This window comes from Pagrus pagrus, assembly GCF_965226575.1.
Source record: "Pagrus pagrus genome assembly, chromosome: 7".
NCBI classification, from domain to species: domain Eukaryota; kingdom Metazoa; phylum Chordata; class Actinopteri; order Spariformes; family Sparidae; genus Pagrus; species Pagrus pagrus.
The window spans coordinates 14,948,011-14,962,905 of NC_140191.1; the positions used below are offsets into that span (position 1 = coordinate 14,948,011).

At 40.1% G+C, this 14,895-nt stretch overlaps 3 protein-coding genes across 5 annotated transcripts in view; 1 reads left to right on the top strand and 2 right to left on the bottom strand.

The window, feature by feature from the left end:
• adam22 (ADAM metallopeptidase domain 22) overlaps positions 1-951 on the bottom strand; it is a 67,867-nt gene extending 66,916 nt beyond the window's left edge. Inside the window, exons 1-2 of one of the 2 annotated variants that reach the window (XM_084358157.1) lie at positions 483-951; positions 26-186 (exon numbers count right to left, since the gene is read on the bottom strand). In XM_084358157.1, the coding sequence (XP_084214283.1) occupies positions 26-186; positions 483-570 (249 nt within the window). In that variant the 5' untranslated portion in view covers positions 571-951. The remainder of the gene's footprint in view (positions 1-25; positions 187-482) is intronic. The other variant, XM_084358158.1, reaches the window with a different exon arrangement.
• Positions 952-2,032: 1,081 nt separating this feature from the next.
• dbf4 (DBF4-CDC7 kinase regulatory subunit) lies at positions 2,033-9,414 on the bottom strand. 2 transcript variants are annotated; one of them, XM_084357229.1, is made up of 13 exons: positions 9,157-9,414; positions 8,851-8,979; positions 7,995-8,164; positions 6,199-6,402; positions 6,025-6,075; positions 5,867-5,936; positions 5,664-5,740; positions 5,491-5,539; positions 5,292-5,337; positions 5,069-5,197; positions 4,551-4,644; positions 4,121-4,236; positions 2,033-4,035 (listed from the first exon to the last, which is right to left on the bottom strand). In XM_084357229.1, exons 2-13 carry the CDS (start codon positions 8,909-8,911, stop codon positions 3,237-3,239), a joined length of 1,866 nt encoding a protein of 621 aa, XP_084213355.1. In that variant the 5' UTR covers positions 8,912-8,979; positions 9,157-9,414; the 3' UTR covers positions 2,033-3,236. The 2 variants fall into 2 exon arrangements, with proteins under 2 accessions (XP_084213355.1, XP_084213356.1); XM_084357230.1 differs by having other exon boundaries at positions 9,348-9,398.
• A 202-nt stretch (positions 9,415-9,616) lies between these two features.
• slc25a40 (solute carrier family 25 member 40) lies at positions 9,617-14,251 on the top strand. Its single transcript, XM_084357237.1, has 10 exons — positions 9,617-9,913; positions 10,134-10,241; positions 11,035-11,094; positions 11,190-11,296; positions 11,496-11,563; positions 11,886-12,010; positions 12,645-12,928; positions 13,070-13,151; positions 13,269-13,349; positions 13,434-14,251. Exons 2-10 carry the CDS (start codon positions 10,142-10,144, stop codon positions 13,565-13,567), a joined length of 1,041 nt encoding a protein of 346 aa, XP_084213363.1. The 5' UTR covers positions 9,617-9,913; positions 10,134-10,141; the 3' UTR covers positions 13,568-14,251.
• Positions 14,252-14,895: the final 644 nt, after the last annotated feature.

The window sequence follows — 14,895 nt, forward strand, 5'->3', positions numbered from 1 at the left end:
CACCAACACTGCAGACACCGTGTACCTGTGTGGAGCCGGAGCTGGCTTTCACCCTGGTGCTGAGCCCGTCCTGTGTGATCTGGCTGTGGTTGTGGCTGCTGTAGAGCAGGCGGAGAGGCACCGTGTCCTCCTTCCCGACGAACCTGCCTGCATCACGAAGAGCCTTCAAGCTCGACAAGGCGTCTCCTGCACGGAAGAGGAAAACACCGACTTCAGTACCCGCCTGTCTGTCTGTCCGTGCGGCAGGTGATGCACGGACACATTCATCACAAAAACAACCGCCATCTGAAATGTCGATTGGTCCCTTTTCCTCCTTTGATAACATGAAACAGCTACAGGCTACATGCGTATTTTAGGTGGAGATCATGAAAAAGCCGAAGCTGGGATAAAAAAAAAATAATAATAATCATAAACACAGGCCTGTTAATGATAATTTAACGCTTACAATAATTGATTTAATCTCTGAAAATAGCATCAGTTACCATTTTGGACATCGGGGCTGCTCTGGTGACCGACGTGCATCAATCCAAAGACGCACAAAAGGGAAATCCACCATCGCGGGCGCATCATCACCACCTTTCTCTCTCTCTGGTTGGGAATTATAAAACAATGCGGTAGTCCAGGAGCAGGCTCTCGGCGTCCTGCCTTCGCTAGGGGAGCTTGAAGCCGGGGCTGGTCGTCTGGATAGCGCAGTCCCTCTGGTTGGGGGCCATCGGGGGGTCTTTACGAGTCTGAACGCCGAGCGCGTCTGAGCGCACCGAGACCCCGCGGATGAGCAGCACGGAGGAGGCAGGGAGGAGAGTGAGAGAGAGGGAGGGAGGGAGGCAGGGATGGATGGAGGGGAGGAGAGGACTGGGGGACGCCTCCTTAAAACACATCAATATCCAGCGGCTCACTGCAGAAACGCCTAATGCATAAATATGAGCGAGGAGTGGAGACGGGCTGGAGAAAAGCTGCGGGCCCGGCGTTCAGCCGACTGGACCGACGGGGATGGGATCAACACCCGCCTCCTCATCGCTCCTCCATGTTAAAGTGCTGCAGGAGCGCCATTCCTGCCCAATTCTGCCTGTTTTCACCACCATGAGTCACTCCGTCAGCTGCCAGGGCTCTAAACAGCCATGGGAAAATGCATGAAGCCCTCTGTGCGTGTTGTGTTGTTGTTGTTGTTGTTGTGCTTTATTTTTCTGTTGTTTTTGGGGTTTTTTTTACAAAACGAACACAAACATGTCAAATAGCTGTTTCCCACCTGAATATGGAGGCCTTCACTTCATATCTTTGACATGTTTATCTTCTATAAATGTGTCCATGCATCCTCAAAACCTTTAAACTGGAACAAACTAAATATTGAATGTTTTCTTTAAAGGATAAGTTCACCCAAAAGTGAAGATTCAGTCATTATCTTCTCACCACCATCCTGATGGAAAGTCAGGTGAGGTTCTGTGGTCCACAAAACATTTCTGGAGCTCCACGGCAAGACAGCAAAACAACAGTTTTACATTTTAAAACAAGGCTCCAGCTACTTTAGTTGTTTAAGATAATGCTGCGACGCTGTTTTGCTGTGAAGCTCCAGAAAGATTTTGTGGACAAAGAAGCCTCACCTGACTTGAATTTTCAGTTTTGGGTGAACTGTTCCTTTAACACTAGACCTACACAAGTGTTTATGTAAGCACACAGCAGATGCTTTAAACCTGGTGTGAATTTGCCCCAGAGCCGCACAGCAAATCTTACAGAATTAATGAGCTGATGAGAATGAATTTTCTTTTTTTCCAGACACATAACGATTGTTTACTCAAGGAGCTGATACAGCTCTGAGGCATGAGCTCAACACAATCTGGCACTATGTTATATGAAGTCTGGAGATATTATTTCTTTTGTAGATATCTTCCATATAGACTCAGACAGAAACATAAACGGGCACAGATAACAGATGTGCATGCTTGGCTCGTATGAGGCAGGTACAGTTTGTGCTCTGCGATCATTAAAGCACATTAAGGTAATAATATGTACAAAAGAAGCAATAATGACGGTAATGTCAGCATTCGGTGTTGCCTTTTATTTGCAGTATTTCTGTTCTTGCGCCTTGGAACACACAGTTACTCTCGTCTTCTTCTTAATGCCAGTGGCACAGAGACTCCCGTTTGACCCAGAGCATCCATTTGAGAGCATGAGGGAGAACAAGGGCACTATGCTAATGCACTAAATGCAGGGAAAAGGGAGAAGCTGAGCTAATGCATCAGGAAAAAAAGCACAAGTCAGGTCATGAAAAGTGCACTTAGGAAGAATCCTAAAATGTCATATATAATGTCAAGTACCACACACCCAACCTGCAGAGCATTCACATTAACACACATATACAACCACTATGTATTTTATATACATATATAATCCATTCCACATGTCTGGGAAGATTTAACTAATCAGTTTACTGTGTGACTACGGCTGCCTTTTGTCCACATGATGCTCCTTTAAATGAACAGTCTGTATTCAGTTGAAGAGACGGCATGCAGAGACTGTAAACTGATGATCTGGGAATAAACTCAACAATCAACTGTCTACCAGAAGTTAAGTTTTGTTTCTTTGATATGTTGTGATGGGACTTGTGTTGGGTGTCATCTTTAGGTGACATTTTATCCCAGTCCATTGTGCTTCAAAGACATTTCAACATATAAAATAAAACTAGTACACATGAATTACTGTGTGTTATTTTAGACGCTGAACTACTTCTACAGCAGTTGAATCCAGGTAAAAGCAACTACATTACTAAATTTGTACTCCTCACAAAGGAGTTGTAGAAATATTTGGGGCAACCAAGACGTGGATTGTACCAACAGTCATGGGAATAATAGTCCATTTTGACAGTTCATTGTGTTGAGTTTAGAATCTAAAAAACAAATAAATGTTTTTCAATCAATTTATGCAGCACAACAGAATGTGCAAAATGTCATTTTAAAGCCACAGTTGAGTCATTTATAAATGTCATCGTACGCTGGTTTACCTCGTTCAAGTCTGACATCTTAAAACAATGCTGTAAACAAAATGCTACAGATCAGCAGCTGCCTTTCATCCGATATAAAACAATATAGGAAACAAAATAAAACACTTTAGATTGTTCTGCCTACTATAAACTAGACAAGAAAAATCTAGTGACTAACATAGTCCATGGCACAGAATGTTACAGTTCATGTATTGGAAAAGGCAATAACAGTGCAGTTCATCCCTTTAGTTCACTTTTTCCCTCACTGGTCATCGAACCCCAAAAATTCCACATCCATGTCGTCACTTGACTGAAAAAGCTCCCAAAGTCTCAGGATGGAGTTGTCAGGAACGTCCCTTTGCTTAACATGTTCAACGTGTGTGTCCACTTTCCGTCTTTTGCGTTTATAAACCCTGATCCTCCTATTTATTCTGCGAACTGGAGAGAAGGTAGGAAGGCTTGTATCTTCCTTTTCTGAGAGGTTTCCAGTTATGTTGTCTGGCAATATGTTTCCACCTTGTACAGCCTGAAACACTGAGGAATCCTGTTTCTTATCAGAGTCCTCTTGTTGATTTGTTATAAGGCTTTTTGAGGAAACTTCATTCTGTTCGTTCATATTATGGAAGCGAGAGGTTGAGCTGTCCACGTCTTCAGTTGCTATTTGGTCCACAGGGTCGACCTGAGTAGTTTTGGAGGGAATAGAGGCAACAAATTCGCCTCTAGAGGGAGCCGTTTCCTGCTTGGCCTGAGGAGCATTTTGAGTGCAAGAGGTCAAAGAATTCTGTCTGCACGGTCGTTTATGTGCAAGAGATCTGTGCTTGAATCTGTCTGGGTGACTGTTATAGCTTCTCTTGTCTCCATCTCTGTGAATCAGAGGAGAAGCAGCAGGAACTGATCTGTTTTTTAAAGTGTGTCCTGAATTAGATCCCTCGTGCTCATCGACAGTCCGGTTCTGCTCTTCTTTAATAATCTCTGTGGTGTTGAGGTCTCCCTTGTGCCTTGGCTCAGTTTTCCCACATGGTCCTGGAGCAATCAGAAGTGAGGAAACACTGCACTTTGGTCTGATGGAGAGAAAACAAATAGGGAGATTTAGTTTTTTTCTTGTTAAAATATGTTGGAAGTTTTTGATGTATGGGGACAAATTACCTTTTAACTTGAGTTCTGATGTGGATGAAGTTGCATTGTAGAGTTGAAACCAGTTTGTCCACCACCAAGTATTCATCACTCCTGGAGAAAGCCTTGTGACGTTCACTTTGAAGATGCTGAACAAAAATAAAAATCACCCAGTTAAATAATTAATAATTGCAGCTGTCCAGTGCAGGATACTGAGCACTCAACTTCCTCTATTACACGAGCAACTAAATAAATACAAGAAAAAGCTTCTGTTCAGAGAGAATGACATCACTGAACACTGTTGAGGTTAGCTTGATTTTTCCATTATTATGTCTGAAACAAAGCTTGTGTTTTTGTTGAAATTAATTGTTAGCCAGACTCAGTCTAATTAAAGTGAAACTACTACACACAGGACCATATAAATTGTATCTTACAAGTCACTCTGTTGTTAGTGATAACTCACCGTTCTGACGTTCTCATATTTGATCATACAGGACTCGCAGTAGCCGCCTCGTTTCTTGTCTCTGTTCTTCTTTCGGCCGTGTGCTTGCTCTTCACTAAGATGAAAACAGTCTGGTTAAAATTTTTGATTGGTGGAAAGAATTGATATAAAAATGTGTCAGACTGAATTACTGATTAATCTGTACATTGGTAAGTGTGCAAACACAGTTCAGTAACTGGTGAAAAATATATTCTTTACTACTAGTACTAGCACTTTTAGTTACCTTATTTTCTACAATGTTGAGAGTTTGTCTCAAAATAAAGAGTTGATAGCAGTAACTCTTTAACAGAATATCCATAAACAATGAGGGGCGGGGTGCAAAATTTAGTTTGTTAAACTATCGTTGAAGCTCCTTATGGGGCATGTTGTACTTCAAGTGAATAAAATGTATGTTTGAATATGTTTAGAAATGTAAGTCATGAAAACAACACAGTCCTCAGGTTAAGTTAGCTAAGCAAAGCAGAGAAGAATCACCATACCTGTTCCCCCGCTGTTTGTTCCCCAGAGGATCCTTGTCCTCTACATTGAAAGGACTACAGGGAGGAGCCCTGGTCTTCAGGTTGAACTCAGGCATGTTTGGCATAGTGAGGTAGATTGGACGGTAGTGTCTGATGAAGAGAAAACATTTAATAGTCGAAAGATGTAAACAACTCAAAGACAGTACGGTAGATTACAGCTTCTTTTAACTATATTGCCTCTTACCTGCTTGAATCCTCAACCTTGATGAACGGTTTACTGATCCGACCCCCTGCACAAACATAAATTATAGTTAATTTAAATTTGAGCATGTATTTAGAAGGCATCAAACACAATGGACAACATTTGTGCCTTCAAAAGCTTAAAGATGGGTAAAAACTACATAAGCTCAGAAAATGTGTTTAGTAATAGATGAGAAAATTACCCTTGTATTTCTGAAAGCCTGAATGTTTTGCTGCTGGCTCAGCTTTGACCTAAAAAGAATGACAGTAAGAAAAAAAACCACAACAAAACATAATAATTTTAAAACATTTTCAACATTGCAATCCAATAAAATGAGTAAAGAATGGATTTAAGAATTTTAACCTGTAAACTTACACTTGATTTCACAGTGGTGGTAGCAGGAAACTGGCTGCTGACAACCTTTTTTTTCTTCTTAACATATGCTATTATATCTGCAAGTGCCATAACAGAAATACAATTAGAGTGAGTCATCGTTTATTCATTACACATTAAAATAATCTACATACAGTTGATGTAATGGAACAGAAACCACTACAGATATAACCTCTACAACATACCATCTATGTAGAGGATTTTCACACCCCACTCCAGAGCATTTGACAGGATCTTGTTCATTTGTACCCTCTCCTAAAAACAAACAAGTGTGTATTAGCACAGAAAACAACAGCCGATATTACAGCTCCTCGCTATACTCATTAGTGATGACTTAACAAACCTGCTCTTTCACCACTCTCTCCACCAAAGACTTCCCTCGACTTGTTACAAACTGCAAAACAGGAATAGAAAATGAAAATATGACATTAATAGTCAAAGATATCCAGAAGGGAACAGCATTGATTGACCCAAAAACATATCTGCACTACGGCTGAAACAATAAAAGTGAGCTCACTGTGTCTGCTTGGCCCTGAGACCTGCTTTTGATGCTTTCCCCATTGCTGCAGGGCCGGTGCGGCTTTGAAGGAGGGTGAGGTGAACTCTGTCCAGACTCTGGGCTTGGGAGAGGAGAGTCCTGCCTGAGGCAATGCACATATCGAGCCTCCCTCTTGTTGGACACCAGATACTTGATTTCCTTACTGAAGAACTTCTCAACAGTCTGAGTGGCAAACACGAGAAAAACAGTACAAGGTTTTTGGGAAAGCTTTATACCAAACGCTTCACGAGTAACAACTGCAGAGAGGTTGTTCATAGTGTTTTGCAGGATTGGGTATCCAATCTAAATACATTTTTGGTACCATCTGCAACAAGTTTTGAAAACTTTCAAGGACCAAAAGCTGGCAATGAATGTCTGAGTCAGATTTGTAATCTTTTAAACCAGATAATTTCTGGACTGGATTAAATATACATTTTGCCAGGGCAAAGTTCTTGTACTTCTGCTGGTATTTAGCCAAAATTAAACTTTCGAAAAGCCCAGCTTGTTTTGTTCAATGGATGTATACAAAAACCTCATTTTGCAAATATCTGAAACCAATTTCAGGTGTCACAATCCTACTAATATTGAAAAAGTTCAACAATATTCCTTGTGTCTTACTGAAATCATCAAAAAAAAAAAAAAACAGTTTACAAAGTGCTTTGACAAAACAAAACAAAATTGCAGAGGACAAATGAAATAAATGGCATTTACAGTTAAAACAATTTGAAACAAATAACCGAAGAACAGAAGTAATGAAAAACAACAACAACAACAAAACATTTAATTAATAAAATAAGCAAAATAAAGAAATGGAAATAAATCAAATAGGTAAAATGAACAAAACAAATAAATTAATATAATAGACTCAAATGGTAGGAGCAAAAGCAAAAGGACGACATCACATGAAGGCAAGTCTATAAAGGGGCATCAGAGGGGCCCTGATGGCGAAGGCACAATCACCTTTGGGTTTTAGCCTCGACTTCTGAACGGTTAGAAGGGCCCCTCCCGAGGATCTAAGGCTGCGAGCTGGCTCGTAGGGAATTAAAATGTCTGCTAAATAGGTCGGAGCCAGACCCACGAGTGCTTTATAAGTGATCAGTAAAATCTTGAAATCAATTCCAAAATCAACGGGGAGCCAATGAAGGGAAGCTCGGACTGGGGTAATGTGATGTTGTCTGCTAAAACCAGTTAGAAGCCTAGCTGCTGAATTCTGTACCAGTGGGGAGTTGCAGTAATCTAATCTGGAAAAGATGAATTCATGAATTACTTTTTCCCGGTCGGGGGGTGAGAGCATGTGTTTGATTTTTGAAATGGATCTTAGTTGGTAAAAACAGGACTGGACCAGTTTGCTGACGTGAGGGATGAAAGGGAGCTCTGAGTCAAATTGGACACCAAGATTTTGCGCAGTGGGTTTTATATTGACAGACAGTTTTTGAGTTATTGAGTTGTAGGAAATTTAGAGCCATCATAAATAGTATCATAATGAAAACGTAGAATCATAATATAGTTCAAGGGCTACATTTTGTGAGTCTGTAATAATTTATGCTACCACACAAACGAGACAGTGTTCATCAAATACAAAGGAGAAAGCTGAGTACAGGTGAAGCTAATGTGTTCAGGGCCGAGAGGATGTTGTGGTATTGAAGGTATTCAAGTCGAAAAAATGTAATTATGTGTTATTAATCTGTAACTTCGTGTACATGTCAAGCAGTAGAAATCACAGAGGTTTGAAAGCTAAAAATAAATAACACTGAGAAAATGTGTTTTTGTCTCACCCCTCCCAGCTCTTTGATGTCTCTCTCCAACGTCTCTGCTATTCTGTTTGAAGGCAGATCCAGGTAAAACACTTTGCCAGCAAAAGGTTTGACTTGAGCACGAGAGGGCACAAGCGAGGTTGGCTTAGCTTGGCTCAGTGTTACCGTGTCCCCAGCACTGACACCTTTCCCTGAAAGACAATCACCAAAGTCACAGGATAAGAGACGCAATACAGATGTAATCTCAGCTGAATGTAATAAGTAGTCACTACTCAATGAAGAGATCAACCACAAATTAATCCACTCATCGAAGTGATTGATCAGCGGTTTATCAAGTCAAATATTTTAAGGGTTGTAGCTTCAGAAATACAAAGAGCAGCTTGTTTTTAATTATTCTAACTTGTATGTTATGTATAATTTAAGTGTGAAAATGTTGTCATCCTGTTTTGAAGTGTTGTGACTCTATCACAGCTACTTCTGTCTATTGTTTACATGACACCTATTGCATGTCTGCCTATTCTGGAAGTGGCTTTTACTTAAGTTCCTCAGTTTTTTCCTGTTAAAGTAGTTTTATATGAAGTTTTTCCTTATCCTTACCTAATGTTTGAGGGTAGAGGGCTGTATATGTTGTACAGATTATAAAGCCAATAATTTTGGCCATATAAATAACTGTTAAAGTTGACTGTATATGATTTCAATTAAAGGCAGTCTTTAACAGAATATAGAGTTATTCGAGAAAGCAGTCATAATGTTAGTGATATACCGTAATAACCGTTAATTAGCTTACTACAAAGTTACAAACTTGACTGGAAAAACACCAAAACAAGCTAAGCAAATAAAATAAATACTAGTATAACACGGCAATAAACAACATTACCTTGCCAGTTGGGTCCTGTGTGCCTCTGGCTGCGTTTTGGCTTCATTTTATTCTCTTTCATTGAGAAATAAATGTTTTCGTGCCCTCTTGTCCTGAGTCAACATGCCCCAGGAAGTCCTCGTCTGTCCCCTGTGTGTAAACAAAGACATTTATTATTTACAAAGAAGACAAAGAGCAGCCCAGACAAAGTGTCTAAATAATAATATACGAGTAATTATCATTAACGTAAGCAGAGACGGGGCGTTACTGTGTCCCCGTATTACAAATGTAACTGTCGGTAACTTTTAAATGCGTAGTTAACGTTACCGTGCAGCGGCTCGTCTCCCCAGCAACAGTCTGTCGGTTAGCTGCTTGGTTCAACTGAAGTTACATTATTCCGTAAGCTGTGTTAACACGCGTCACAAGATGTGTTAGTATTTTTGTTTTCAAAGATAATCCATCGGCAGGCGGATACAACTGTTCAGCCAGCTGTAGTAAACTTTAAGACCACGGCTTACTTCTCATAACGTCCGTTTCCCGCTTTAAATCCAATGGTGGACGGACTTTATGTTGCCATGTTTGACACTCCCGGCCGCGTAATCACTCCTGCGTTTAAAGTCACATCCGTTTACGTGAACTCCTCGAACCTGGCAACCCCGGACATACGTAAACGCTCCGGCTGTGTTTGAATGTGACGTTTCCACACTGCTGTTAAAAAATAAATAAAATACACAGACGCAGAGTTGGCTTCATTTACAATAACATTATAAATACTATACGTGTAAGCGATTGTAATTTATATAGTTATTGCATTTAATGTAACGTAACATTCCGAGAAGTTAAAGAAAGTGCTGCTGAAATTGATGTTACGTAACATCACCATGTAATTTTTGCTGTGATGTAAACTGAGCAGCTAGCTAGCGTTACAACCTACAGCCGCCGGACGTACACACGTGTTTAAGTTATGTTTTCATTGTAGAGCCTCCAGGACAGTGGCAACTGTCATCATTTCGGGAAAGTAAAATACCGAACAGGGATGTGTATGTTCACGGAAGACTGCGTTGATGCTGAGGTGCTTTAGCAGGTACGAAGTTAGCTAACTAGCTAATTGGCTAACTCAGGTTAGCTTGAGAGCTCTGTAATGTTAATGTTAGGGCACCTGGGATGATATTGTGATAACAGACGAAACAAGCCATCGTTTTTGTGGCTTCTTAAAAGCTCGTTCAGCAAAGCAAGTTCTCTTATACATAATAACATACAGATTGTAATATGTCTAATGTTGAACTGTATATCTGTGTTTAAAGAAGGCAGCATGAGTGGTCAGAGTCCTACTTCGTCAGCCAGCAATGGCATTACTCCACTACAACAGATGGTGGCGTCCTGCTCCGGAGCCATCCTCACATCATTGTTTGGTGAGATACAATGACTAAAACATGAGAGATGATCGTGTGCGGTGTTTTAAAGAGACACAATGGTGTTTATACTTCTTCTAGCTCATATGATGCAACATTACTGCAACAATTTCTCATTGCACATCATTTGTTGACCATTCTTTCCCGGTAGTCACTGGTTTTTACTCAACATTATGGAAACCGACATCTCAGTTTTTCTATTATCTATTATTATATCTACTTTATTAGGTGCACCTAGCTCAAGACTATTGTCTGAGACTACTAGTCTTAGCTACATGCAGCGAATAACCTGTCAAATGAGTGTACTTCTGACAATCGACAGTGAACGTCCTGTTCCTTTTAAAGGTACGCCATCGTTTTTGTGGTGGTAATAAAGCTGATAACAGTTTCAAAAGTCTGTCCAAGGGGTGTGTTCAGATGCTTATCAGAAGATCCACATTGTTAGACTTAAGGGCAGCCGACAAACAATAGGCTTCTCTCTTGATCTGCATCCAACCCAGAAGATAAAAATAAAACATGGACATGGTGAAAATGATCATCTGGTAGCTTTTTAAAAAAAGTAGTTTCTGTTGCTCTATCAGACTATCACACTTGTCGTTTACTGTAATGGGTCACTACTCTGGATCAAGTTTTACATTTATGAATATTATCACATTGCATTTTACCTCACCTGACACCTGATATACTAAACTAACCATCTAAACACATGCTCTAACATTGGAGTATTATATAGGTAAAGTAGATCTACTTTGTCATACGCAGTGGCTCATGATAACGTTTTCCTTTTTTTCAGTCACACCTTTGGACGTTGTGAAGATCAGACTGCAAGCACAGAAAAGTCCCTTCCCTAAAGGTATAATACATTTGAACCATGTTAGTCTAGTGTTAGGTTTATTAATTAAATAAATGTTAGATGACCAGATGTGTGTTTTTATCGATATCTTTCAGGGAAATGCTTTGTCTACTGCAATGGGCTTATGGACCACATATGCGTGTGTGAAAACGGCAACTCCAAGGCCTGGTACAAAGCCCCCGGTCACTTCAGTGGCACACTGGTAAATATTTCACACACCTACATGTCACCATTCAATGTCTACCAAAATGAAATATAAAGGTTTAGACAAGTTCTCCGTCATGTTTTTTGTGCATTAGTGACAGAGTCGATTTTTGTGCGTGTAAAGTAGAGCTGCACAGCCATACTGTGATAGAAGCTGCCAAACAGCACGTCTTCCTAGTAACTCTGTATCTCTGCAGGATGCCTTCGTCAAGATCGTACGCCGTGAAGGAATGAAGGCATTATGGAGCGGTCTTCCTCCAACCCTGTGAGTGTGAAGTCTTCTGTGTCACTTTGTTGCACTTCATTCTGATTGTTCTCCTCTTAAAGCCCAGTTATAGTGCAAATGTGGTTGTTTGACAGTCGTTTAGCCTGAAGCTGATGCACTCATTAAGGGTGCTTTCGTTTTAAGTTGTACCAATTAGTGCCAAATCACCCAAGGTTTTCTTAAAGGCGGTTTACCAAAGATTGATTTATGTTAAGTATTATCATATTGGAGCTTTCATTAGTGTTATTCTTGTGGTTGACTTTTTTCCTGCCTGGAATATTTTTGATATAATTGTGATGTTTTCTGTATGTTCTGTCTCCAGTGTTATGGCAGTCCCAGCCACAGTGATCTACTTCACATGTTACGACCAGCTGTTTGCAGCGCTGAGGGTCAGAATGGGAGATTACGCTCAGGAGGCTCCTCTTTTGGCCGGAGCTATCGCTAGAGGTGAGCCCATTACTGTTGCATTACTGAAGGAAGAAAATGGGAGAGATTCCAGTTCTCACTCACATCTGTGGCTGGTGTTACAAGCTTCATCAACATCAGTTAGTGATGATGGTTTGCATGTAAATATTGTTTGCAGAAGGGAAAATATCTTTTTTTTAACAAAAACGTATGAAAAGAAAAGCATCTTTAGTTTTATCATGAGTTAATTTCCGCTTGGTTAACTTATTGCAGTATTTTAATAATGCTGGTGGTTTAATTTCCAGATTAATTTTCGAGGGCAGCCAGCCATACTTTTTGCCCTGCGGAGTATCTGTAATTTCACCCTACACTAGATTTAATTTTGAAAGCAAAGTCTCGACCCTCAGTTTTGACCCAGAGTTGGTTCACCTCTGTTTTTAATAAAGCCTGTGAACATTTATTAAAAAGAGAGTTTTATAAAATAAATAAATAAAGCACAGTTTGTGAGAATGACTTCATGTTTTGGTAATTCATAAAGATACACTCCTCTTTTCAATTCAAATGCTCCATCCATCTGAAAAAAGCTTCCCAGGGTGTTTTCTCTGGACTGATTTTTGCAAGAGAAGATGTGTTTGTGTTTTGAACCTTTTCTTTTTGTTTTCTCTTTGTTGGTCAGTGGGTTCAGCGACAGTGATCAGCCCACTGGAGCTGATCCGTACCAAGATGCAGTCACAAAAACAGTCGTACCAGGAGCTGACTGACTGCATCCGCTCTGCAGTGCAGTCAGAAGGCTGGAGGTCTCTGTGGCGGGGTTTGGGGCCCACGCTCCTCCGAGACGTGCCCTTCTCAGCCATGTACTGGTACAACTATGAGAAGGGCAAGAGCTGGCTGTGTGAACGATATAACACCAGAGAACCCACTGTTACCATCACCTTCATATCTGGAGCGGCATCTGGCTCTGTAAGTGCATCTACACAGCGTTCAGCTTTTCAACCTGTAGATGAGCATGTTGAGTAACTTGTCAGAGAATATCACAAAACATAAGTAAACTGTGATCAAATGATTGATGTAGTAATTTATACATATTTTAATTTCTTTCAGTTTGCATCCATTGTAACATTACCATTTGATGTTGTCAAGACGAGAAGGCAGGTGGAGCTGGGAGAGCTACAAGCAAAGAAATGTAATTATTGTATTAAGTCTTTATTGTTATTATTATGTATTTAATTATAAAATAAATAATAAACATATCTGCTAATGAGCTTGTTTACGTCGTTTCATGCCGTATTTTCCTTCTCAGTATCCAGTCAGGTCTCCTCGTCCACCTTCAGTGTGATGCGCAGGATTGTGGCACAGGACGGCTTTGGTGGACTGTTTGCAGGTACACTCTTTTGTGACATTTTGTGAATCATTATAGTTGCATCCAGTTCAATGGCACATAATCACTCCACTTTTCTGTCGCCAGGTTTCCTTCCCAGACTGATCAAAGTGGCCCCGGCCTGTGCCATCATGATCAGCACTTACGAGGTTGGAAAAGCCTTTTTCCGCAAACATAACCAGGAGAGGATACTCGGGCCGCTGCAGACCAGCAACACCTGATAGTTTTCCTGTAATTGTCTTTCCAAACCAAACACCACAACGACTACTGCTAGACTACACACCTGTAAGGAAACAGCTCATGTTGCCAAATTAAAAACACACAGAAATAGAAGTGAAAAATACCAGTTCCTGCATTGCAAGGTGTTATAAATAATCAAAATTTATATTAAATGATTATTAGTATTTATAGATTCATATTCTATGGGTTTTACGATCACAGCTATAATGAGCGCACAACTGAAATAAAAAAAATAATTTTGTCTCATTAGCACTCAGATCAGATGCTTTATGATGTATTTATTAGCCAGCAGGTGGCAGCCACAGTTTTGTTTTGTTGTAATTTTCCAGGTCCCACATGTTGTTGTGTCACTGGGATCATCTGCATTGTGCCTGATGTCTTTAGAGATGTAAAATTCATCTCTGTTTTATTCCTCTGTGTGTCACTCTTAGTCAGTGTATCCCCACTAGACACAGAGATGTTTTTGCACTTCAACTCCAACACCTGCAAGCTGTGAATATTTGTGTGACACAGTGGCAAACACAAAAAGCCAATATCAGCGAGAGAGTGGTATGGTACGAGTGTATTTTCAGTTTGGTAAGAGATTGTGGAAGGGGACTGTATGTAAACTAAATGAAAATGTGACATCTGAAATGTTCAAATACATACCTGAGTTTCTTTGAAAATTCTTGTCATTCGTTGACTTTGTTCGAGCTTTATCGCCACACAAATTCTCACTGTTTGAGCAAGTGGAGTTTATTCAAAACGAAGGATAAAAAAGCAAACAAATCCAATAAAACATCTGCTGTATGTCTGTGCAAATGGCTGCTGGAACAAGCTAAAGGCAAAGTCATGAGTCCAGTGTTGAGGTACAAATTACATTACAGTGATATTCTGCAAATAAATGTTTTTTCTCATTCTCAAAATATCTGTTGAAACACTGATCATTTGTCAGTGTTGAGTTTCAGGAATGATCTAGCCATTAAAATACTGCATTTTAATATTTAAAGGGAGCAATAACAATAATAGTAGGCTGTCTGATAAACCCAGAACTGATGGGTGAATATTAGTGATAGCGATCATTACCTGAGAACAAAATCAGGTGATATTGATTTATGCACGACATAAAAAAAAGATTCAAGGACATTTTCACCTGAATGTGAGACAGTTTGCAAAATCTTGAATACAATCTGATAAAAGTGGAGGCAAAGTCACCATCATAAATCAAAGAAATTGCTATATTAAAAACAATTCGGTGGCAGCAGTAACAGCACAGCAGATAATAAAAGACCCTGTCAACGGCAGGAAATGATTTGCAGTGACACAAAGA